The sequence below is a fragment of the Lutra lutra genome, chromosome 7 (genome assembly GCF_902655055.1).
Source record: "Lutra lutra chromosome 7, mLutLut1.2, whole genome shotgun sequence".
Taxonomy (NCBI): domain Eukaryota; kingdom Metazoa; phylum Chordata; class Mammalia; order Carnivora; family Mustelidae; genus Lutra; species Lutra lutra.
The window spans coordinates 28,148,006-28,173,753 of NC_062284.1; the positions used below are offsets into that span (position 1 = coordinate 28,148,006).

The 25,748-nt window shown below is 44.4% G+C and overlaps 1 protein-coding gene and 1 pseudogene across 5 annotated transcripts in view; one reads left to right on the plus strand and one right to left on the minus strand.

Annotated features, from left to right (window-relative positions):
- TMEM266 (transmembrane protein 266) overlaps positions 1-25,748 on the plus strand; it is a 111,551-nt gene that overhangs the window by 27,281 nt on the left and 58,522 nt on the right. For 2 of the 5 annotated variants that reach the window (XM_047737451.1, XM_047737455.1), the window contains exons 2-3: positions 17,109-17,239; positions 20,634-20,822. In XM_047737451.1, the coding sequence (XP_047593407.1) occupies positions 17,202-17,239; positions 20,634-20,822 (227 nt within the window). In that variant the 5' untranslated portion in view covers positions 17,109-17,201. Of the gene's footprint in view, positions 1-14,251; positions 14,393-17,108; positions 17,240-20,633; positions 20,823-25,748 lie in introns of all 5 variants that reach the window. The other 3 variants (XM_047737452.1, XM_047737453.1, XM_047737454.1) reach the window with 3 other exon arrangements.
- LOC125104377 (ubiquitin-conjugating enzyme E2 N-like) lies at positions 7,978-17,203 on the minus strand (annotated as a pseudogene).

Genomic DNA, 25,748 nt, shown 5'->3' on the forward strand with positions numbered 1-25,748 from the left:
GGTTGGGGGCCGTGAAACTGTTGTGTAGGATATTGCTAGGGTGGACACATGACATTATGAATCTGTCAAAACCCATAGAATGTAAAACACAGTGAGCCCTAATGTAAACTGAAGAGTTTGTGAAGTAGCAATATTGGTTCGTCAATTGTAATAAAGGTACCATGCTAACATAACATGTTAATAATGGTGGAAACTATTAAGAGGGGGCTACATGGGAACACTGTATTTTCCGCTCAATTTTCCTGTAAGCCTGACACTGCTCTAAAAAAATAAAGTCTATTAATTTTTTTTAATGTGCTCCTGAATTCTGAAGAAAGATGAGTTGCTAGATAACAGCTCAGCTAAGTTTCTCCTTAGACACAAAAATGACCTTGCATGTTCACTGCTAACGACACCTCTACAAGCTGCCTCAGCATGGCATTGACATGCTGAGAGCTATTCTCGAGTTTGATGGATTATTGAGGAATACTTTTTGAATGTGGGAAGCACACTCATGGGGTCATCCAAGAGCCTTGCATTTTTTTTTTTTTTTTTTGTCTTTAGAAAAGCCACTGACTAAATCTGGCACATAGAAATGTGCCTGAGAGGTTTTTTTTTTTAAATTTGTTGATTATGAACCCTGACCTTTAAGGAGCATCAGTCTAGAGTAGATAGAACATGACCATAAACCACTGTAACAGGGAGTAGAAAAGTAATTCATGCCCTGAGAGAGAGACAGTTGAAATGGGTGGGAGAGAAGAAAGAGATGTCCTCAAGTGGAAGCAATGTCACTGGTTTAGAGAAGGTTGGGTTGGAGAACCAGACATGACTGGGGGCTTTTGGAGTAAGGAAATCCGTATTCCAAGCAGAGAAAATTCTAGAAGCAGTGGCAGAGTGGTCAGTGTGTGTGTGTGTGTGTGTGTGTGTCCATGCACTAGGAACATGGCATCTGGATAAGGTGGCTGGAGTGTAGTGCATAGAGAAGGATGAGGAATGGTTTAAATGGTTGAGGCCAGATGGTGGAAGGCTCTGAATCACAGGCCAAGGAATTGAGACTATGTTCGGTAGGAAGTGGGGAACCACTGAGGGTATTTGAGTCAAGGAATGAACAAATCATAGCTATGCTTCAGAAAAGGCATCTGGTGGCAGCTATAAGGTGTGTCTGAGAAAAGAAGCATGGAGGTAAGGACATGTGTGAGGAAGCTACTTTAAGGAAGTAACAAGAACCCAGCCAAGTCTTCTGCCTCCGAATTTCCACAGTCCCTTCTCTGTACCTGTCTTATACATGTACCAATTTTTAGCCTATGTACATATTTTAAACAGTAGACTTGGTTCATTATAAAGGAAAATTAGACAATTTAGAAACATAAACAGTTAACAATAGTCTCACCACCCAGAAATAATGACTGTTACCATCATAGGATCGGTCCTTTCAAATTGCTTTCTTTATAACTCACACATTGGGTTTCTTATATTGGGCATAATTTTAAAACCTACTTTTTCTAATTTATGGTGAACATATTTCCCTGTCAATCATTATATCTAAATGTTTGTTGTCATTCATTGGTTTTTGTTTTCATTTTCCCAGTTTTCAAAATTGTTAAATATACAAAACATGAAATTTACCATTATTGGCATTCAGTACACTCACACTGCTGTATAACAATTTCTGTTTGGTTCTAGAACATTTCATAAGCCAAAAGGAAACCTTGTACCTGTCAAGCAGTCACTCCCCATTCTTCTGTCCCTTCACACCCTGGCAACCACTAATCTGTTTTCTGCCTCTGGAGATTTATCTGTTCTGGATATTTTATATAAATGGAATTGTACGATATGTGGCCTTTTATGGCTGGCTTTCACTTAGCTCAATGTTTTCTATGTCTATCATATCTAGATTTTTTTTAATGGAGGTATCCTTTAAAAAAAAATGCTCATGAACAAAAAGCACTCTCCTCAAGAATACCTCTTCCCTGCCTCCCTATGTGTAACTGCCCTTAGTGATTGGGAATAGAGCTACCCAGACCTTTTAGATGAATGGAAGTTGATAGGAAACAATATGCTTTTATCCACCATATTCTGTTGTCTCCCCTTTTCCATCACTTGATATGAATGTTTAGAGGCACCTTGGATTTTCTAATCACTCTCAAGATTTAGGAAAGGCTCATTTTTCAAAAATTGAAATATTCCATCTAAATCAAAACTTCAGTCTCTCATCCAGTCAGCACAGCCTGACCTGTGGACCAGCTATTCTCTTGCCCTGACACATCCCACTCCCACTGCACACTCTGCCTCCTCCGATGCTTCTGTAAGTTCCTTCAGAACCCACCTCCTGTGTCTAGCCTACTCACAGCCCTCTCCAGCAGGACCAGAGAGGAGGGCATTGCATACACCATTCCACTGGACATGCTGCCTGACTTCTTAGGGCTACTCCTAGTTCCTGCTTTGGCACTATGCTGCCGGGACCCTCTAGTCTAAGAGGCAGCCTTCTTAGGTAGCTGGTCAACATGCCCATAGGAAATCTGTAACGTCAGAAGGTACTTTCCATATCTGTGACCATCCCGCCCCCTTTAAATGGCCTTTGCAGTTTCAGGGAAATTCCCAGATTGAATCCACCATCCAAGGAATAGCCTCCCTTGCCTCCAGGATGCAGCTGTTTGATCTGTCTCTGCCAATGGGTTGGAGCTGTGGTTTCCAGAACTTGGAAGGGAGAAGGAGAAAATGCTTGTGTGGTGCCACAGCATCAGTGATACTTTGGCTGGAGCAGTGCCCGGGTCTGCTTGGTGATCCTGACCATGCAGTTTCTATGCTTGGCTCTCTGGCCCACCCCAGGATTCAGTATCCTTTAAAAATCCATGCTCTGCTGGGGCGCCTGGGTGGCTCAGTTGGTTAAGCATCTGCCTTCAGTTCAGGTCATGACCCCAGGGTCCTGGGATTAAGCCCTGCATCGGGCTCCCTGCTCTGTGGGAAACCTGCTCCTCCCTCTCCCCCTCCCCCTGCATGTGTTTCCTCTCTCGCTGTCTCTCTCTCTATGTCAAATTAATAAATAAATAAAATCTTTGAAAAAAAATCCATACTCTGCTTAAACTATTAATTTTCACTGAGAACTTTGGTGCCATATCCTTGCTTAGTTGGTAGCTAAGGACAGGCTGCTCCCATCACTGTCCTGTGTCCTCACCTGGCCATCTCCCACTGCCCCAGCCAGCTGGGAGTCTAGCATGCGTTTTTCTAGCTTTCTCTCCAACGGACTGTGGGGAGTAGTCGTTACTGGACCAGCTTGACCATCTGTTCCAAATAGATGGTCTGGCATCTTTCTTTAGGAAATGTGAGCACTTACCATGTTTGTCCTTAACTTTAGGGCATCTACAGAGCTCTAGAACAATAGGAAAGTCTGCTTCCACACTCTGTCATACACATATTTTCTACATATTTTTCATAAATGGGGATCATCATATATGTTCTTTTATCATCTTTTTTTTAGTTAATGTTACCTTGCAGACAACTTTCTGTGTTAATGACAATAGTTTTCATTAGTTTCAGTAGCTCATCCATTTTTTTAAAAGAATCAACCATGTTGCTGAATGTATAATAAACAAACAATAAAAAGCACTCACTTAAATGGACACTGCAGCCATCACCAAAACTAAGACTTAGAATGCTTCCATTAGGGGCACCTGGGTGGCTCAGTGGGTTAAAGCCTCTGCCTTCAGCTCAGGTCTTGATCTCAGGGTCCTGGGATGGAGCCCCAAGTCGGGCTCTCTTCTCAGCAGGGAGCCTGCTTCCCTTCCTCTCTATCTGCCTGCCTCTCTGCCTACTTGTGATCTCTGTCTCAAATAAATAAATAAGATATTTAAAAAAAAAAAAAAGGAATGTTTCCATTTTTCCAGAGAGTTCCCTCATATCCCTTTGCAGTCATTCCTTTCCAACCCTCAGCTCTAGGTGACATCATCCTTTTCAGTAGCTGTATAACAATCCCAGAATATATGAGTTCCTTATTTATTTAACCAATCTCCTATTGATAGACATTTATGTTGCTTTCAATTCATAATTTTATTGATTCTGTGTCAACAAATATTTTTGGAACATCTGCTACGTGCTAGGCATGGTGCTAGTAAAATAGTGATCCAACAAACTTACATTTTGTGTGTGTGTATATTTAATAGCTTATTTCCTTAAAATCTGTCTCCTAAAAGTATAATTGCTCGGTCAAAAAGTACGTGTTAAGATAATTTAGATAAATATTATCAAATTGCCCTTCAGCAAATTTGCAATAATTTACAGTCCTATCACTAGTGCGTGTGAATGGCCATTATTCCCACACCATCATCAATACTAGGTTTTATAAATCTTTCCCACTCCATTAGGAGAAAAATGGTTTGAATTTATGTGTTTTTGTTTATTTACTGATAAGGTGGGCCATCTTAGGGTCTGTGACTTTTATTTGTTTTATGGAAATAGCCCCAGGAGCCAGCCTCCCTACTCTTCACCCCTCAGAGTGAGGCTGTGGCTGGGCTCTCTATCCACTGAGCTGGAAGGATGTGCTATCCTGTTGGAAGCTTGATGCAGGTCACCCTTTGGTTTCTGAGAACTCCCTAAGGGACTCCCCCTTGAACAGCCACTTTAGAGAAGGCCCCTCAAGGCTAGCATTGGCCCTGGTCTCTTCCGTGGGTGCACCTGCAGGGGCAGGTCCAATCACTGGTCCATAGGAGCAGATGGTAGAGCAGGTAGGGCCATGCTCTGGCAGCCCACCTCTGCTGCCTGGCGGCACTTGCTGATAATGCAGGAGATTAAAGTTGCCTCCAGTGTGGCAGCCACCTCTCCTGGCTCTCCCAAGAGACTTCCGTCACCCTTCCAGATTTAGGAGTCTCAGGGATATGGCTCTTTATGACTCCCCGGGTTGCTTCTTTCTTGATGGACAGGACATTAAGTTCTGAATTCCCCTTTTGTACTTTCACATCTGCACTCCCTCTCTCCCTTCCCTTGGCTTTTTGGTCATTTAGTAGCAGAAGGAAGAGTTTGTAAGGAGGCTCTAGACTGCTTTCTTCCTCAGCCATCCTTATATTTAGTTTATATTTATTTTTATCTTCTTATGTTTTAAATATTCAATATTAATAATAACCCCACATTCACCATCTTCAGTGCTAACACTGAATTAATGGTTTCCTGGTATTAAAACCATTAGGGTCTTCCAGTTGATGCACAGATTTAATGTGACAGTATGTAAGTTTTCTTGTCGACAAGCTGTTACTAAATTGTGTACATTATATCGAGGCTTCTTAGAGACAATGGTACGTGGTCGTAGCAGTAAAAATTTCTCACATGCCATACTACTTTGCCACCTACCAGGATCAAAGGAAATACTATGACGGTGCCTGAGGCGGGTCTGTCACCTCATCCCAGTGGCAATACTGGGCTCTGACTAAGGGATTTTCCCATTTTCCATACCTCTGTCCCATTAAGCCTGTGCTGTGTTAAAAGTCCAGTTTGGGTCTTAGAATTGTTTTATTGTGTTTCCTGACCCTGGATGTAAACCTTGTTGAGAGTATCTGTAGTTTGTTCTGAGTGGAGGGCAGATAAGAAAGGACTGTTGAGGCTAGAGAAATGGACTCAGGACCCAGAGCTTCTAGAGATGATGGAGGATTTTCCAAGTGTAGACAAGCTGGGAATGGCAGTCGGTTCACAGAGGGTTGGCAGGAGAGGGGACTAGAATGAACTGAGGCCCGGAGATATTTGTGTAATTAAAGAGACCCTAATTGTGGTTCTTGAAGGAGGGGCATAAAAGTACAGCCAGTAGGGGGTGGGTAAGTTAGGCAGGCCGGGTTTTCTCAGGTGGTCAGTCACCTGGGCTGCAAGGAAACTCCAGTTCCTGGCTTCCTGGATCAGGATCACTAGAGTGGCCCAGGAATCTGCATTTTGGACAATCTCTACATGTGGTTCTCAGGCCCGATGCAGCTAGATCCTCTGGTGGACACCATTGGTCTTGAGTCTGGAAAGCTGATGTTGTCTTCTTACTCTTGCCATTGACCAGGTAAGTGGTGTGGGGCAAGGCCAGGTCACAACATCCGTGTGAAGAAGCACTGCCTTTTCATTGTGCAGGCCACACTGCCTTCCTCCTGCCTTCCTCTTGCCAGACCTTCACTCTGTACTGCTCAGCACATGTCCCCTTCAATCATTATTTCACATATTGCTGCTTTGGAACCTTCAATCTGATGAGATTGGAAACTTGAGAGCAGGGTTGGCCTTAGACCATGTTGTATCCCAGTGCTAAGCACCAAGCTTTGAACTTGCTGGGATCTCTCTAAATGCCTGTTATCTGAGGGGCCCTGACTGATAGAAAGGCATGTGGATACCCTGCCTTGCATTTGCTCCAGTCTCTACCCTTTTAAAATAAACAATGTTGTCTAGAAGGAAGTGAAGTCTTTCCAGCATCCCAGGAGATGTCTATAGAGCACAGTTGCATAGCAACGTCATATAGAGTGATAGCTCCAGTTGGGAAGCTTCCAAAAAGACCTAGGTTATCCAAAGAGAGGTATTAGTGAGTGGCACTTCTCCCCAAATCATGACCTAAACCAGAGAACCAGCTTTGTGCCAATGAGCACTATGCCATTGGTGTTCAAATGGGACATTGGCCAACATTTTGACCATTGTCATCACAAAGACTTGTGATCCATGAAAGGACACCTGACTCTCCTGGGAGTGAGGACAGGAGAGCAAGCACAACAGTGGAGGGGACAACTTCAGGAAATTCTGGTGTCACCTTCTGACAGTGTCTGGTGATGTTATGGGCACTGTCTTATATATTGGTACACTGAAGTTGTGAAAAAGAGGATGGCTCTTCCTAAAATTGTTCTCCTTTGATAAGATATCTAGTCGTCAGGAACTATATCTAGTTTAAGCTTGCCATATTTTTACCCATTCTCTTTGCCAGCTTGTCAGTCCTGGCAGTAGGCCTGGGGTGGGTTCCCAAGAGAACCCAGAAACTGGTTATTTGATTGGTTTGCTTTGGATGGTTAGGGTTTATGGCACAAGGAAAAAAGTAGGATTCTGAGGGTTGACTGTTGCCAAAACAACACATAGGAATACTTTGACAGGATGGTCCCTAAGTCAACTGAGTATGTTGTGGCATAAAAGTACGTATTATTAGTTTTGCTTTCATCCTTGTCTCCTGTTCTCACTCCAGAGCTCCATGGCAAGGGGGTGTAATTAAGCAAGTGTTCACAGCCACCCTTAGCAGCTTGTGAATGATTAAGACTCTTCCCTCAAAGAGTTATGCTGGAGTATGAATTATTACAGTCCTTGGGAAAGCAATCTTGTTTTAACTGTTAAAATTTTAAATATATACTCTTCAGTCCACTAATGTCACTCCTGAGACTCTATCCCATACACGGAAAAATAAATACAAATTGAAATGTTTATTTCGAGGATGTTTATCATAGCATTTTTCACAGTGGCCTAAAAAAAAATCAGAAACTGCCCATCAGTGGGCAAATTATTAACTAAATTATGGCCCATTCACACCATGAATCCTATACAGCCATCAATTAAAGAATGAATTTGAGTTTTCTGCTTTACTTGGGAGACGTTGTTGAGAGTGGACTTGGAAGATACTGAGTAGGAAAAGCAAAAAGTAGGTAAGTATGAATAATGCATATTTTTTTAAAGATTTTATTTATTTGACAGAGAGATCACAAGTAGAGAGAGAGAGAGGAGGAAGCAGGCTCCCCGCCTAGCAGAGAGCCCGATGTGGGACTCGATCCCAGGACCCTGAGATCATGACCTGAGCTGAAGGCAGAGGCTTAACCCACTGAGCCACCCAGGCAGCCCCAAATAATACATATTTTTGAATAAAGCAAACAACTTTGTACAATTATATAAGAACAAAGAACAGTCAGGAAAGACACATATAGGTTTAACATGGTTATGTTGTTGGGGGAGGGGAACAGTAAAGCAGGTAATATGGGGGAAGCAGGCACCACTAAAAACTTGAATTTTTTTTTTTAAAGATGTCTGGGCTTTTATTCTGTAATGTTTCTAAGACTGTGTCCATTAAATGCAAACAAAAAAGGAAGAAGTCTTGGCAGAACAGGATAAGTGATGCACACTTGATGATCATATCGATTTTAAATATTATTCATGGCATATAGCCTAGTCCATGCTCTAGCTGTTTCTATGGCTTGGGTCTCATTGGTCTTCCACTGCTCTGCTACATCGTTTGCTAATGGATCATCCGGATTGGGAGCACTTAACAAAGCCTGGATCAATACCAGAACTGTGCGAATCTGCAGTGCTGGGGACCACTTATCTTTCAAAATATCTAAACATATTCTTCCCAACTTGTCTACATTAGGATGATAAATTTTGGTCATGAAACGTACTTTAGGGGCTGCCATTGGGTATTCTTCTGGTAGGAATAGTTCAAGCTTAAAAGTCCCTCCCACAGAGGGGGAATCCTGAAGGCCAGCAATGACCACATGAAAATAACGGGCGTTGCTCTCATCTGGTTCTGCTTTAATTGCCAGGAACTGGTTCTTCCAGCAAACACTGGGTTTCCTTGATAATCCGGGGGGCGGGCCGGCCATCTTGTCAGATCCCGAGTTTAGCCTCTGGTCTCAACTCTGGCTCCGCTCGCCTCACGCACGAGTGGAAGTCCAGAGCTCCCTAAAAACTTGAATTTTATGACAAGCCATTTACGTAGAGTTGTATATGTGCATGTGTGTATATGTAAGAATTAAGAAATCAGAAAAAAGTATAGATCTTTGCCTGTTGACCAGAAGGATGTCCACTATATATTGGTAAGTGATAAAACCAAACTGCAGAGTTGGTTTTATTTTGTAAAAACAAACCCACAAAAATTAACCTGTAGTTGTGAGTATATGTTTGCATGATTCTGAGCAAGGATTTCTACACCTGGGTGTTAACACAGGGACCTCAACTGAGATGTGAAAGGTGAAGATGGAGGATGCAGGAAAATTTCATGCTTTAAAAATATACATCTTTGGGGGCGCCTGGGTGGCTCAGTGGGTTAAGCCACTGCCTTCGGCTCAGGTCATGATCTCAGAGTCCTGGGATCGAGCCCCACATCGGGCTCTCTGCTCAGCAGGGAGCCTGCTTCCTCCTCTCTCTGCCTGCCTCTCTGCCTGCTTATGATCTCTCTGTCAAATAAATAAATAAAATCTTTAAAAAAAATATATATATATATATATACATCTTTGTATTTTATGTGTTGCAGTGGACATTTGTCTATAATGTATCAGTGATCTATTGCCACAATAATACCACATAATATACTACCCCCAAAACTTGGTGGGCTTAAAAAAAAAAAAACCTTTCCTTGACAGATGGCTGAAAGTAGAGGGGGATTGTGCCTGCCAGTGTGAGGAATCATTAGTTGCTTAATATTTATAAAGAGGTTCAGAGCTTTGAAAACACTCTTGTAATGTTTCGTAATTCTCACCTTTTTGAATTTTAATTTCCATCTATGCATCTGTCTATCTATGCCTCTCTGTCTCTATCACTAGCCCACAGGTTTCTGGAGTACAGTGACCATGTCTCATTTATCATGTAATGTCAATGTTTGGTATTGTTCCTGGAACATGGAAGATGCTAATAAAGAACTCAATAATGAATTTTTTAAAAAAAAAACTTTATTTAGCTCATGAATCTGGGTTGGCAGTTTAGGCTCGGCACAGCTGGGTGTTTCTTCTGGTCTTGACTGAGCTCACTCAGGGGAACAGCTGGCTATTGGCAGGCCTTGACTGAGGCGACTGGACGTCCTGCAGCAGGTGAGCTCAGCTGTGTATGTTGTCATGATGATCCGCAAGAAAGAGGCCCAGCCCATTTTTTATTCTGTTTCTCTGTAGTTCCCCAATATATCAGCAAACATGAAGCATGGTCATGTGATTAGGCTGGCTGATTATGGAACCTGAAAAGTCTAGCCAGGAGAGCCAGTGGTATAAGTTGGGAGTCTAAGTCTGAGAGCAAAAGACTGATGATGTCCCAGCTCAAAGACAGGCAGAGAGAAAGAATTCTTTCTTACTCAACCTTGTAGTCTTCTATTCAGGCCTTCAACAGATTGGACAAGCCCACCCGTATTGGGGAGGGCAAACTACTCTACTCAGTATACCAATTCAAATGTTAATCTCATCCAAAAACACCCTCACAGGGGTGCCTGGGTGTCTCAGTTAATTAAGCATCCAACTCTTGGTTTCTGCTCAGGTCCTGGTCTTGGGGTTATAGAATTGAATCCTGCATTGGGTTCCATGCTGGGCATGGAGTCAGCTGGAGATTCTTTCCCTCTCCCTCTCTCTCTGCCCCTCCCTCTGCTCATGCTCACACACACACACACACACACACACACACACACACACATTCTCTCTCTTTCTCTCTAAAATAAATAAAATCTTAAACATACAGACACACCCTCACAGACATACCCAGAAGTAATGTTTAAATATCGTTTTATGTGTCAAGTTGACACATAAAATTAACTATCACAACCTCCAATCTACTTGGACAAATCCAGTCACATAGCCAAACCCAGAGACAGGGCAATGAAAAGTTATGAGACTACCTTGGTCCATTCAGGCTGCTGTAACAGAATACCAGAGACTGGGTGACTTCAACAACAAGCATTTCTTTCTCTCTGTTCTGGAGGCTGCATAGTCCAAGATAGGTGATGGTAGATCTGGTATCTGGTGAGAGCTCTCTTCCTAGTTTTCAGATAACTATATTCTTGCTGAATCTTCACATAGCCAAGTATCTCTTCCTATGAGTGTACTAATCTAATTCATGAGGGCTCCACCCCCACGATCTATCCAAAGATCCACATCTTCATACCCCCATGCTGGGATTAGGATTTCAACATAGAACTCAGGAGATGAAGAGAAACAGGCTGTAACAAAGGGGCATTGATATAGGGAGGGTCTATATAATGGGGGTCTGATAATGGGGGCCACTTTTACATCATACCATTTGTAGTATGAAAGTATTGAAGAAAGAGGACTTTTTCCCTCCATTTAACTAAGAATGGTCACTTACCTGGTGTCATGAAGATTTAGCAGCAAAATTAACTTTATCTGGGTTCATAACATAGTTAATATCACATAAAGCAAAATATTGCTTTGGGGATTTGTAAGGTGTGGCATAAATACTTAAGATTTGCCTGATCCAGGTAAGGGATAATGGGACAACCATTACACCCCCTGCTCATTCTTGGCACTTCCCAAAACCATAGATAATAGAGTTTCCCAGAAGCTCTGCAGAGTTCCAGAGAGAAAATGACAGCAGGTCTGGGCTGAGGAGTGCCTGCTAAGTGGCATTCTTTCCTATCCAGGCCAGTTAGGGGTAGGGAGGCCATGAGGGGATACTTTGTCCATTCAGGGACATGAAATGTTCAATTTAGGGAACGTTTGTTAGGAAAAAATTATTGGGGGGAATGAAAAGGTTATGATAATGGTCCTCTTGATTTTCTTCTTGGAATATCCAAATAATTTGGGATGATGGGATCTAGTTTTGTGTGATCATTACTTGGTGAGACTGATAATAATTGATAGGCTGCATGACTATCTAAGTGAAGAGGAGCAAACACAATAGAAAGTTAGAGGCATCCACAGGACACTTACTACACCTAGAAAAGAGAGCCACTGTGGGCTACCTGTCCACTCATTTGATAGCTGAGAATTTTGCAATAGACGGGAGATTACGGTGGGAGAAGGCTTGGGTATATGATTGATTGTCTTCATTTTAGTTCCTTGTTAATGGAGCAAGGTATTAATGGGTCAAGGTAACAACAAGGATGACTTTGTGCTGTTATACAGAAACTTTTCTCATTCAGCACAAAAAACACAACTTTCTCCTCCTGCTGGTGTGGAACATAATGTCTGTGAAAGGTGCCCCAGTGCTCAGTGGCTTCTCGCTGGGAACAGATTCTACAGCAAGCTTGATGATGTCAAAATTGAACCTCACACATCCAATGCTTTCTAAATAAAAGAAGAGCCCTGAGATTTTGTGAGAGTGCATCCTTTATATTTCCTGCCACCCACTTACCAATATTTGGTCAGTCTTATTTGGAGAGCTAGGAAACTTATGCAGCTGAGCCTCAGAATTGTATCAGAAGTATCCCAACCTGGCCTGGCAGACAGTTACACCTGCAACAGCTCCTTCCCACTTCTTGCTGAAGAGAATGGAGATTTGTTTATGGAAACAATATGCCCAGCCCCAAGGGATGAACTGACTGAACTGGGCTCTCCTATCCGGCCTTACTCCTTTGGCCAGCTACCCATTGTCCCAGGCTTCTTCACAGCCATGTGACCATGTGACCGAGCTCTGTCCAAGGAGATACCAGGAGATGTTGGCTAGAGGGCTTGGAAAGATAATTCCTGCATAATAAAAGATCAGAACTTTGTGAGGAGAAAGGCTTTGGTTCTTTCTTCCTGTTGGGGAGCTGGCATGCAAGGTGGGGCTGCAGCAGCCATTCTGGCAACCATAGGGCAATAAGTGTGAGTAATGCACAGAGGATTGGGGAAGGATGGAAAGGGCTTGAGTCCTTGGTGATATCTCAGAGCCACTGCCTTCAGGCTTCTTGTGAGGTAAGATCATTAAAAGTCTTTACTGCCTGAGTCACTGGTAGTCAGATACTCTGTTATTGCAAATGAAAGTATTTCCAGCTGATAAACCTGGCCTCCTTGAGCCTGGCCAGGGTAGATTCTGCTGACAGCTCCATCATATAAGCTTTGCAACCAGTCAACTCCATCTGCAAAATAGGGATTAAAAGGCCATCTTTATCCATTGAGGTCGCCAAACTGTGGAAAGAACCAAGATGCCCTTCAACGGATAAATGGATAAGGAAGATGTGGTCCATATACACTATGGAGTATTTTGCCTCCATCAGAAAGGATGAATACCCAACTTTTGTATCAACATGGACGGGACTGCAAGAGATTATGCTGAGTGACATAAGTCAAGCAGAGAGAGTCAATTATCATATGGTTTCACTTATTTGTGGAGCATAACAAATAGATTGAGGACATGGGGAGTTAGGAGAAGGGAGTTGGGGGAAATTGGAAGGGGAGTTGAACAATGAGAGACTATGGACTCTGAAAAACAATCTGAGGGGTTTGAAGAGGTGGGGGGGTGGGAGGTTGGGGGAACCAGGTGGTGGGTATTAGAGAGGGCACGGATTGCATGGAGCACTGGGTGTGGTGCAAAAGCAATGAATACTGTTACGCTGAAAAGAAATAAAATTTTTTTTTTAAAAAAAGGCCATCTTTACCTCAAGTAGTTTCTGATTCAGAAGATCAAAATGTGGTCTATGGATCAGCAAACAGTATCCCCTCAGAATTTGTTCAAAATATGAATCTCAGGCTCCCACCCTAAACATACTAAGTTAGAAAGTTTGTGGATGGGGCCAGTAGTTTTCCGAGTGATTCTGGTATGATGGAAAGTTTGAGAACCATTGATATATATAACAGAGAGTCAAATGGAGTGGTTGCATGTTCGACACCTGGGGAACTTCAAGATTGTCAAACTCCACCTGCAGAGTTATGATTCAGCAGTTCTGCAGTATAGCCTATGAATTTATGCATCCCAAAAGGCCCCCAGGTGATTCTGAGTAAACCAGGCTTGGAAACCAGTGGGATGCATATGAAAGCAGGTCACGTATGCCAAGGGGCTAATACACAAGTAAGGGATGAGGAATTGACCAGGGTGCCTCTGGGGGCAGGTGAACTGTATTACGGACTTTTTCACCTGACAAGTGAGGGAATTGACCACTTGATCTTAGAAGCCTTTTTCAGCTTTAAAATTCCTAGGATGCCAGCCTGAATTTTGCAAATCTGGCTTGAACAAGCAAATGATATTGGTAATTACAAAGGCTGTTGAGCAACAAGTGGATTTTACTAAAGTCAAAAAAACAGGCTCACTACCCACCATAGCCAGACCCTGTAAATCCAAAACAGGTTTTCTCTTCTGCTTTTACCAGGTTTATGAGACAGCAGGTTTGCACTTCAAATGTTCATTTATAGAGTGCTAGACTACACCTGCTTTGTGCTAGGCTTGTGCTTTGGGGTTATTTTATTTGGAGAATATTGTTTTTAAATAACATCACCTTCAGGGAGCTTGTTTTCTAAAATGTGCTGCTTATTAAGGATCAAAACCACTGACTGAAGCAGCCTACTCACTGCCCATCCAAATATGATTTACTCTCTGTCCTGCCTCATCTTTGCCTTCTACTGGAGATGCCAATCATTTCTTACCCACCCCCATATCTGTTTTTTAGGAAACTACCATCCTGCTTACCAGGGATTCTGTTCCTTCACTCAACTCCTGCCAAGTTAGTTAATTCCATGATGCTGTGGAAAATTTAAAAAACAAGCAAACAAACAACAGCAACAAAACCCTCGTTGACTGAGTTTGGAAGGTAACAAGATACCAGTTAATCAAATTTTGAAAATCAGTCAATAAAAGGAAAAGTTAAGCATTTATCCTTTTCTGTGACTGTATCTTAGGGTAGGTAATCAAATAGTTGATGAGGAAGAGTTTGTCTTCATGTAAGCTGGTAAATGGAAAAGGCATGATAAAATCAATATGCCCCTTTTGCAAATCCTAATGAATTTATGGATCTAGGAAGTGATCACCAATGGCTGTTACTATCACGAAAAGAAGAACAAGAAGACATGTATCTCCTGAGGAAAGTTATAACACTGCCTACATAGTCTTGCCAAAAAAAAAAGAAAAAGAAAAGAAAAGAAAACTGAATCTGATTAAAGTCCCTGTAGATTAACTAAAATTTGCAGGAAAGGCAGAGGACAGATTCATGGCATGAAAGGGATACAGTTACCATAACCCAGACTGGGAAACTTTCCAGGACCAATGACCCAGCTTTTCCAATAAATTGCAGGGGGAAACATTGTATAGAGGGGAAAACCTACATATTCATTGAGAAGTAAGGGTCATATTAACCAATCATAATGTTGGCTTCTGATTCAGCAAACCTTAAAAACTATAGGATAAATGGAGAAATGTAAACAATGCCTGGATATTTAATAATGTTAAGAAAATATTGCTGACTTAGGAGCAGTGATAGCTTTGTGGTTTTGTCTTTTAAAGGGAATCCTTATTCTTTAAGCTACATATTGAAACTTTTACAGATGATTGAAATGACATAATCATGAGGGGTGGGGATGGACAGGGATATGGAGAACACAAGACTATCCATGAATTGATAACTGTTGAAGTTGGGTGATGGATAACTAGAAATTCATTCTGTAATTCTTTATAATTCTATATATTTGAAGTTTTTCTTCCCAAATAGTCCAAGAATCTTTAAAAGTCATTTTCATTTCTGTTTCTGTTTTATACCGGCCGTACTATATTAGTACAGTAGTTCATCTTTATTACTTACAGAACTCCCAGTTTTTACTCATTCTTCATGACTAAGGGCACACAAATTTTTGAGTTTTATGTGTTTCAAACTTGACAGCCCAACCAGACTGGGAGGTCCATAAATGCAAAGATCTTCCTTTTATATCTTTCACAGGGCTGATAACTTTTTGCAGCCTTTAGAGTACTCACTAGGGAATACAGCTTGTTAAAACACCATTCTGGAAGAGGCCATTGCTCACATGGTCTCCCATTTGTGCATACCCTGAGCCTGACATCACTGAGGCAGAGAACAGAGAAGATTAAGACCGAATATGTCTCTATTATAGGATGGACACCCGTATAAAGCTTACTGTACAATTAATACCCAATTCCAAATACTGTAAAGGAGAGTTTTGATTCTAATGTTTAGAACCTTCTTACTAAGGTATACTAAGGTAAGGGGAAACCCTCAGCGGGGGGTGTTTACAAAACCCCTATCCAAATTCTCCCCGCTCTCATCTCTTGCTTTCTGGGCCCCTCGTACAGCTGTTGTGGAAACAGCGGCCTCATATATGAAGGCCCTTCTAATTTTAGAAAGTTCTCTATCTCTCCTCCAGTTGCTCTAACACATTCCCAAGATTTACTCAATTACCTTTAACTTCAGCTGTCATTTCTTAATTATACAGAACTTCAGGGAGCTTCCCCAGTTTGCAGATTTACCATCCATCTTCTGGTCCTGGGAGTGCCTATGCCTTTTATGTGATGTCATACTTCTTTTGTCTCTCGGGTTCAAGTGTCTCTGCTTGCTGAGCTTTGGGACTGGGAGAGGAGCTTTCTCTCATGGTGATGTCTTGCAGCAAAGGTGGTTTGCAGCAGAATGCAGTATCCACAAGAATTGCCCCTTGGAGCAACCTCCCTTATAACATGTACAGAATCCCTCAGAACCCAGCTCTGTCTCTTTGTGTACACTCTGCCAGATTGTTACTGTATCTTAGAAGACGTCCAGGTGGTGCCATGGTGCTGGTTTATAGAAAAGTGTATTCTGTTTACTTAGTCCAGATTTTAAGAGGAAATCTTACACCCAGCCGTCTGCATGCTTCGGAATGTGCTCAGATTCAACAGACCGTACAACTTAAATTGATTAAATAATACTTGCGATAATAAAAGCCAGCACTACACACCGGGCACTATTCTAAGTGTTTCATATGCATTAATTCAATTAGTTAGTTCTATTATCACTCTTACCTTTTAGGTGGAGAAACTAAGGACAAAGGGGTTAAGTAATTTACCAAGGTGACAAGGCTAATAAGTGGGAGCCAGGTGCTGACCCAGGCAGTCTTACTCCAGGATGTGCTGCCTCTCTCATTGTGGGAAAGCACTTGAGATTTTTGAGATTCCTAAAGCTAGAGTATAAAATTACCCTGGTTTGCTTAGGCATGCTGGAAAAGTGGAAAGAACTATAGATGAAAATTTAGAAAACCTGGGGTCCAGTCTGGTTTCTTCTGTCATCTATGTGTGACACACAAAAGTGATTTTGTCACTCTGGACATATTTATTCATCTCTGAAATGGAGAGTAATTCTGCCTGTTCTTACCCACAAGAACATAATTGTACGAATCTGTTCAACATATACTTTGTTCAAACATAACTTTGAAGAAAAGTGCTATATTGAAGAAAGTTCTAAGGACTTCCATTTTTAGATGAGTTTAGGAGGACTTAGGTTTGACATCTGAGTGTAATAAATTCCTACCATTCAATTATTTGTTTTCAAGGTACCGTTCTGTATGTCTTTTAAGAACTCACGTTTAGCAATGCTGACGGCAGGCTTCAAGACGGCTGACCCCCAGTAGACACCAAGAAAACCCATGGCTCTGGGAGCATCTTTCAACATGACCAATCCACAGTAAGTAACAGACGGGATCTCTGCTCTGGGGATGATGAGTTAGTACCTCAGAATCGTGGGTGCAACCAGGAGCTCCTTCCTCAGCCCTGGGAAGATGGAGGAGCTCCAGGCAATTTTGCCCTAGAGCCCGAAGTTAAAATGACATGTTAAAAATCAGCTCTTTCTCTGAGTTTCCTGACCGATATCATCTCTTTTTTTGGTTTAAAAAAGCAGAGGAATTTTGTAGCCCAAAACTGTTGCTATAAATCTTCCTTAAGACAAGGATCTTCTGATTCAGACAACCACTATACACACTTCCTTTAGCAGGAGGCCATAGAAACTGGAGAAAACTTCAAAAGCAAACCTCAGGAAGATTAGGACATGCTTAAGGTAAATTAACAAAATGGGAATTGCAAGGAAGTTTAGAAATCATGAGAGGGTTTCTAAAAGCAGGCTTTAAGGGCAGAACTCTTAAGGCAGAAGTGCTTTCATTTCCCAAATCTGAGATGCCATGTGGACCACCACTTCTTACCAAACACCAGCAAAGTCGTCACTTATTTTGTGTTTTGCAACTCACTGGCAAAAATACCAAGATGGGAACAGCATTCTTTCTGTCACACTCCATGGCCCCAGCCTGCCTAGCTATGGGGCTGGCTGCTGTCATCATGGAGCAGGAACCCATTATCTCTTGCCCACAGTAATGCTGTGTAACAATGAACTGTGGTACCTGTGTAGAATACAGCAGTCAGTATTTATTCCTCCATGTGTGGGGTAGCCAGCTAGATAGCTGCTGATCTGGAATCACTCTTCAACATGGGGCTTGGCTTGCTGTCAGCTGATCTGCATGAAACTGGCCTCTGCTCATCCTCCCTTAGACTAGGCTGGTCACCTTCCAATGGCAATATCGGAGGTACAGGAGAAATTGAAGCTCCTTTTCATGTTTCTGCCTATGTCATGTCTGCTAACATCCCCTTGACCAAAACAAATCATAAAACTGAGCCCAGCATCAAGGGTGGAGAATCATAGTCTTCCTTCTGATGGGAGGAGCTCTGCAGGGTCCCATGGTTGAAAGGAGAGGCTGAAGAATGGGGCCATTAATACACATTGTCCATCATAGTGTTCTTCGTATCTGAGACCAGAGTCTAGTCTCAACACCCAGGCTATGAACCTTTGCTCTCACCAAGGGAGGTCTTGTTTTCTCCTACGGAGATGACCACATGAGCAGAAATGGTGCTGGGCTGCTGTAACCACTGGCAAGGGGGAAACAGCAAAAAGTCAGGAAGGCTGAAGTAGTCTGTCCCCTGCTGCTCAAAGCCACATCCTGTTAGTCTCAGAAATTCACTCCAGCCCTCTGAACAGCCCATGGATCAGAAAGTTCTCTGTGTCCAGTAAGCCACCCGTAGCTTCCGTGAGTAGCCCAAAAGAAAAGAGAACAAACTCAACTCAGCATCAACATTTTTGGAAACACCTGGAGGAGCCAGGATTCCCTACCAAACACCCACACTTTTATTTCAATTGTCGAGAAACACAGAAGTCTCACATCCTATGATTGTTCCTCCTGAAGATCTTGAGGCATTTTGTAAATGTCACACAATGATGAGTACTACTCTCTGTGCTTGACAGGTAGCAAAAAGCCAAGGTTTAAATAAGCCCTACCGAAGAGAATTGGGGCACTGGAAATTACTTGGTGAATCCAGGTGGTTTAGGCTGCCAACCCGTGGCATTCAGTTAAAAATCCCACTTTTTCCTCAGTTATCTGGATGATTCAAACAAGAGAACAGCAGACAGATTCAGCTCTAAACTTCCTCAATAACTGCCGCCGTGTATGACTGGTTAGAATTCAGTGATGGTTGGAAAGGAAAAGTCTGGAACTTAGAGGTTCCCACCCCCGTGTAGAGACTAGTCCCTGCAAAGCTCCTCCGCTGTGCTCCATGTCTCTTCTCCACATCAGACGCTAGGGTGATAACGAATGGCCCTTAGGAAGCCTCTGTTTCACCTCCTTGTGTTTCAGTTGGAGAAGCTGAGGCTCCAGAACGTCAGCATCAGAGTCAGCACCAGAGCCCAAGAGCAGCGCCAAGACTGACTGCCACCCCAGTTTTAAAACTGGCCTCTCGATGTTCCCCCAGATATTTCATCTCTACTCCTCTCCACTCATGCCATTTTTCTTTCTGACCTTCATTGTTTAGCCAGAAGCATAAGACCCAGCCCCTCAGATTCTACAGGTTAAGAGAAGGTCAGGGATGTGTTAGCGGACCAAAGATGGCACCCCAGGAAGTTAAACCAAAGTGCTCTTACCCAGCATCTCTCCGCAGGGTCTCTGCTGGTGTTTGGACAGGACACTGCCACACTGCCGGATATGTAATCCTCCAGTCCCACTGATGTCAGTAGTGGCTCCCTGTGGTCACAGTGCCAGGCAGACTGCCACACATCCGCTGGGAGCAGTGACTTGGGCCCTCAGTGAATGGGCACACAGTGACGAGGGCACGCAGTGACAGGGGCCCACAGTGACGGGAGCATGCAGTGATGTAGGCGACAGGCAGCTCCATGGAAGTTTGATCAAGTGGCCTCCATTTCCTATTCTCAGCCTTAAAAGGGGAGATGTAATAGGACCAGTTCGTGTAGGAAGAGAGTGGCAGCCAGGGACAGCTGTCCTCTGCTGTCCTCACCGTCCAAGGCCCACACAGTCTCTCCAGGTCAGTTCCCCAACCACCAGAAGGACGTCCAGTCACATACAGAAGCCTCTTCCCTCTATTGTGGTACAGAGAGTAGGAACATTTCAGAGAACCTTTACAGAGAAACCCAGGAGACAGTTTAAAAAGAGTTTATTACTTCGGGGCGCCTAGGTGATTCAGTCAGTTAAGCATTTGACTCTTGGGTTTTGGCTCAGGTCACAATCTCAGGGCCCTGAGACGGAGCCCCAAATTGGGTTCCCCACTCAGCAGGGAATTGGCTTCCCCTCTGTCTCTCTTTGCCCCTCCCCTTGCTTGTGTTCTCTCTCTTTCTCTCAAATAAATAAATCTTTAAAAAAAAAAGAAAGAAAAAGAATATATTACTCCCATATAAAGTATAGGGACCAAAAAAATCTGAAAAGTCTAACCCCTGGTTTTGCTGGTGGGCAGAATTTCGATCTGGGTCTATAGCCCCCTTGATAAGGATCCGACCTCCATAGCTCCTATTTGCAGATATGAGCAATTCCTCCTAGCCTTCCTCTACCATTCTCCAACTGGTGGAAGAGACAGGGGCTTCAGTCCAGTCCCTTGGGTGGCCAGTGTGGAGGATTGGCGACCTCAAGCTTCCTCCACTCACCCCCAGCACAGCATGGATTCTGATGCATTCTTCTTTCTTCCCTTGGACAGTAGAAGAATTACTTTATTCCTGAAGGTTGACTGCCCTGTCGCTCTTCTCCCCAACTCAGGCCTGCCATAGTAGGAGGAATTTCTGAAGTTGAGATCATCTCCCAACAAGTAGATGAAGAAACCAAGAGCATTGCTCCCGTGCAGCTGGTGAACTTTGCCTATCGTGACCTGCCCCTGGCTGCGGTCGACCTCTCCACGGCAGGCTCACAGCTCCTGTCAAATCTGGACGAAGATTACCAAAGAGAAGGGTAGGTGCCGGGAGTTTTGAGTAGCTAAGAAGGCTCTTGCATAATCCCCCGAGTTTCCATGGGTACCTCAATGAGGCAGCACAGAGATTAGAGACCAGAAGTTCACATCAGCCACCCAAGCTCGTTTTCTCCTCAGACATTGCTTCCTCAGAAAAATGCTTTGGGCACAGAAATATCTGTTCTGCTAGACAACCTCTTATGTGACATTTGCTTGAAACTCAGAGATTCATAAAATTGTTTTAGGACTGAATTGCTCTTTAATGGCCCATCCAACCTCCTTGCTGTACACTTGGGAATCAGGAGACCCACAGGGATTAGGGACTGGCCCAAGGTCACAGATCCCATACGGGGCGGGCTTGGACCGCAATGCCCATTATCAGTTAGCTCCTACCAGGGAAGAGGCTGGGAAGAAAGCATTCTGCACACAATAACATGCTGAGTGTGTAAGGGAATTTAGCAGCATTTAGCTGGGAACTATGCAGGCATTAGCTGCTCTCTTTTCAGCAAGGACATGTAGGATATGCTAGTCCTTGATTCAGAAGAGTGGCCGCTACCGACTCCTACTTAGTTTGTCAAGCAGGTTGGATGCCTTTGTTCCCCAGTGAATTTCTCATTAGCCTGGTCTGTCTTACAAACCTTCTGAAGGTGAATGGGTGTTAGAGCTGAATGAGGCAGGGAGACACACCAGTTCAATGCTCCCCTTTTATGTAGCGGAACCTGAAAGATGGGAACAGGTCCTAGGGTCTCCCAGCAGGTCAGATTTTTCTCAGCCCCACCCTGTTTCTCTTAGAGAATTTTAAACATTGGCCAGGACCTTTGGAGCTACTTCTGGGCCACTCTTCTTGCTCAGGTGTCTATACATAGTGTGGAACATGCAGGCTGCTTTGAATATAAAAATGAAGGGTTGCAGAGTTATTTTAGAAGCAAATGAGAGGGCTTAGCTAAAGTTAAAATTTGCAGAGCTTGGATTTTCTGTGTTTGTTTCCCGTAGGGGCTCTCCCATTTCCCCAGAGAAATTTCCTAACAATTGTGAAACCATACACCTTTTGCAAAAACTGCACCCTAAGGGCTTTCTCTGAAAATATAATTTTCTCTACGTATTGTGCGTAGTAGAGTCAGGAGGATAGTGGGGGAAAAGGACAGGCAAGCAGGTGGAGATAGTGAGGGGATGCCTGGCACCCTGAGCACTGTCGGCTCCTGTCTGAGGGCAGGGCTGGCTTCTGGATCTCCAGATCCTTGAGGCCCCAAGTCAGGGCCAGTGTCAAGTCCTGCAGCCTGTGCTGCTGCACAGGCCCTGTGTCTGGTTTAATGCTTTGCTGCTGCGGCCTTGAAATTAATCGGTTTTGAAAAAGCCTTGCATTTCCACAACTTAGGTTGGGTACTTCCCTGAGCACCCGGTCTCTGTGACACTGCATTCTGGTGGTCGGAAGTGGTAGTGCGGCTGGTAGCGAATCCCCATCTTTCCCAAGGACCCGTTTCGCGCTCAGCCTGAGCCAGTGTTAGGCCCTTTTCAGGTCTGTGGTCAGAAGGTGTGGAGAGAAACGGGGGGCAGGAAGACCTCTAAGGGTTCTGGCTTGGGGTAGTGTGTCCATGGGCAGCCTCCGGGCTCGAAGTACATGCTGGCCCGCTCCCTCCCTGCCCCAGGGAGGGCGATGGGAGGCCTGCTTTGTCATTCCCGGTGCTCCCGAATTAGACCCCTGCAAGGTTTCTTTTGATTAGGGAGAGTACAAATGAAGTGCCGCCCCCGGAGAGGCTCTTGATTTTATTTGAGCCTCTAGGTGTGCCCGGAAAGCTGCAGCCCGGGAAGGGATTTGCAGGCTGCTCGAGCTCTCTCGGGTGAGGAACTGCCCTGGCAGTCAGAGGGCTTCCTGGAGGAAGGAAGAGCAGGCATGGGGCAGAAGCCAGGAGAAGAGGAAGGGAAACAAAAGCACACTGTGGAGGGGCCAGGCCTGTCTTCACAAGGCTTCTTGGCTCTTGCTGCATTTCCTGGGGTTTCCCAGAAAATCCAAGCTGGCCTTTTCTGAAACACCACAAAACAAAACCTACAGTTCGGGTCAACCTTCCAAAAGGTATGACATAAGTCTTCAAAAATACCTCTTCTTGCTGTTAACAAACAAAATTTGGTTGAGTAAATTTGAAGATCTAACTGGCTTTTATTCAGTGATTCATGAATCCCAGGTGCCATGCCATCTAAGAGATAGAAAGGAGGTCTGAGGAGCTGAATGACAGGAAAGACTTTCCCAGACAGAAGGAGGCAGCACAGGAGATTTATTCCAGGAAAGAGTGGTTTGTTCGGGCAAGGCCTCCTTCCATGTGGGATGGCAGGGTCTGTAAGGAAGATGACCTCACTGGTGCTGACCAGGGAATTCCAGGGGGACTGCTTAAAGATTATATTCCTGGGAGAGGCTGAAGCTACAATTACGTTAAGTGTTAAGTCTCAGATTGCTGATGTGGGGCTTAGCATGGGTGACTCCATTCTGGGCTTGTTATGTCTTTTTTAACTGCCAGAGGAATTGTGATATAGAGACATGAATGTTGTCTGTAGGAAGAGGAGACCTCAGGGACCCCAGCAAGAAAATGCCTAGGGACCCCACTGCCCTGCCATTGAGTTTTGAACTCAATGATATCTCAGTGCTTTTACAATACCCAGAATCCGAAAGTGTTAGAGCTGGAAAAGACCTATAGAAAACATCTATGCTAAGTATTCTAATATTCCAGAGTCCAGAGAGTGCAAGGAACTTGCCCACGGTCACACAGCAGCAGACTCTGAAACAGAGCCTGATCTCCTGGCTCCTGAGCCAGACCACTGAGCTTCTGTTTGTCACCTGGCCCTTTACAACATCACAGCTGTGACTGTGGTTAACATGGCTTGCCCACGTGACACCGCTGCGGCGTCAGATACCTTTTGCCCATGAAAGCCCTGTGAAGAAGCAGTCGCTGTGATGTGGGTAAGCCCCCAGCCATGGGGAAGAGCCCGTGCCCACCAAGCTCCCTGCCTTTCCTAAGAGCCTGTAGTCCTTCTCATGTGCCTGCTTAGCACAGCCCAGACCGCAGCTCTCCACTCTGCTCTCTGCGCTTCCACACCCAGGCTGCGGAGGGCTCGGGGAGGAGAACCAGCCATCTGTGCAGATTGGCACCTTTGTCAGCTCAGGCTGCCACAACAAAAGACTGGTGCCTTAAACATCAGAAATGTTACCTTCTCACAGTTCTGGGAGACAGAAGTCCATGATAAAGGTGCCAGCAGAGTTGTGGCTGGCGGGGACGCTTCAGCTTATAAATGGCCGCCTTCTTGCTCTGTCCTCACATGGCCTTTCCACATTACATGTGGGTAGAGGGAGAATGTGAGCTCTGGACTCCACCTCTTCTTTTTTTATTGTATTTTATTTCTTTATTACTAACATGTAATGTATTATTTGTTTCGCGGGTACAGGTCTGTGATTCATCAGTCTTACACAACACACAGCGCTCCCCACAACACATACCCACCCCAGTGTTTCCACCCTGCAGGTCCCTCCCTGGCCTCGTGTAAACCTGATCACCTCCCAGAGGCCCCACCTTCAAATACTATCACACAAGAGGTTAGGGCTTCAATATAACATGGCGGGGAGCGGGGCACAGATGTTCGACCCATAATAGCACATCCCCAAGACTCAACGTCTCTACTCTCAACTTGCTTCTCGGTTCCGCCTGACCATGTCCCCCTGTGGTCCTGGCTGGCGGGCACTCCTGGTCCCAGGTGGTCATCTCAGATTGCTTCTATTTTCCTCAAGTCCCCCCTTGCCTTCAGCAGATGACCTCCTCTGTTCCTTCTTCAGAAAATAGAAATTGTTCCAGTGGGCCTGCACCCCACCCCTCAGTCCCCCCGCTCCTTCGAGGGCCCCCCTCATTTCGGAGCTCTGATCCCCTTCCCCTCCTACCTTCTAAATGTGGTTCCATCAGTTACATTCTCACCCTGATTCACCACACACTCTGGTCTCACATTCTCCCTTGACTCCATGTCCCCTTTAGCTGCCACCCTCTCTCTCCTCTTCGTGTCCAAACTTCCTGAAAGCCTCATCTGTACTTGCCACATCCCTTTTCCTCCCAGTCATTCCTCAGCCTACACAGTCCAGCTTGAGTCCCATCTGCGTAGTGGACTGTCCCGTGTTGCTGGGGCCCTTAGGTTATATTCTGGCCAGGACTGGAAACTAGCAGCCACTTCCTCCCTCTTCAAACCCAGCCTCCCTGGGTCTGCTGCTCTACGACACTCTCCTGATTTCTTCCCGCCCCTCTGGCCCTTCTAAGCCTTTTAAAAATTGTTCTTTCTCTGCTTGGTCCCTCAGTGTTGGGGCTCTTCATTTTCTGTCTTTGGTCATTTTCTCTCTACTTTCATCCAGTCCCATAACTTAATATTTTTCAGTTTACACTTTGAAAGCCATGTCTCTAGTGCAGATTTCTCTCTCAGTCTACCAGCTCATATCCAACTACTTCCTGGACATCTTCACAGGGATCCCAAACACACCTCAGAATCCTAACAAGTATCCGTGGAATAGTCTATTCTTCTCCTGAGTTGTCTGCATATTTGACAGGAGAGTTCTTGTCTCCATACACTTCATTTCTAAAAAGAGCCTTTTCAGTAACAGCATCCAAGTCCAGCCTGGAGAGCCACAACCTCTCCCTCCAGAACTTCCGGCCATCTTAAACCCAAATCTGAACCTGAGCTGTCTTTTCCCAAAATATATTTTCTGTAGCTCCCATCAGTGGATCTATACCTAGCTGCCTGGCCTCCTGACCCATTCCTGCCAGAATGAGTCACATGTGCATTTTGGCTCATTTCGAATGACTCCGAGCTGCCTTGCCACCTTGACAGGAGCCACCAAAACTCTGTAAAGCTAGTCAGTCAGCTGTGGTCACACTGGAATTTGTGTCCTTTCTCCTTGCCTGCTC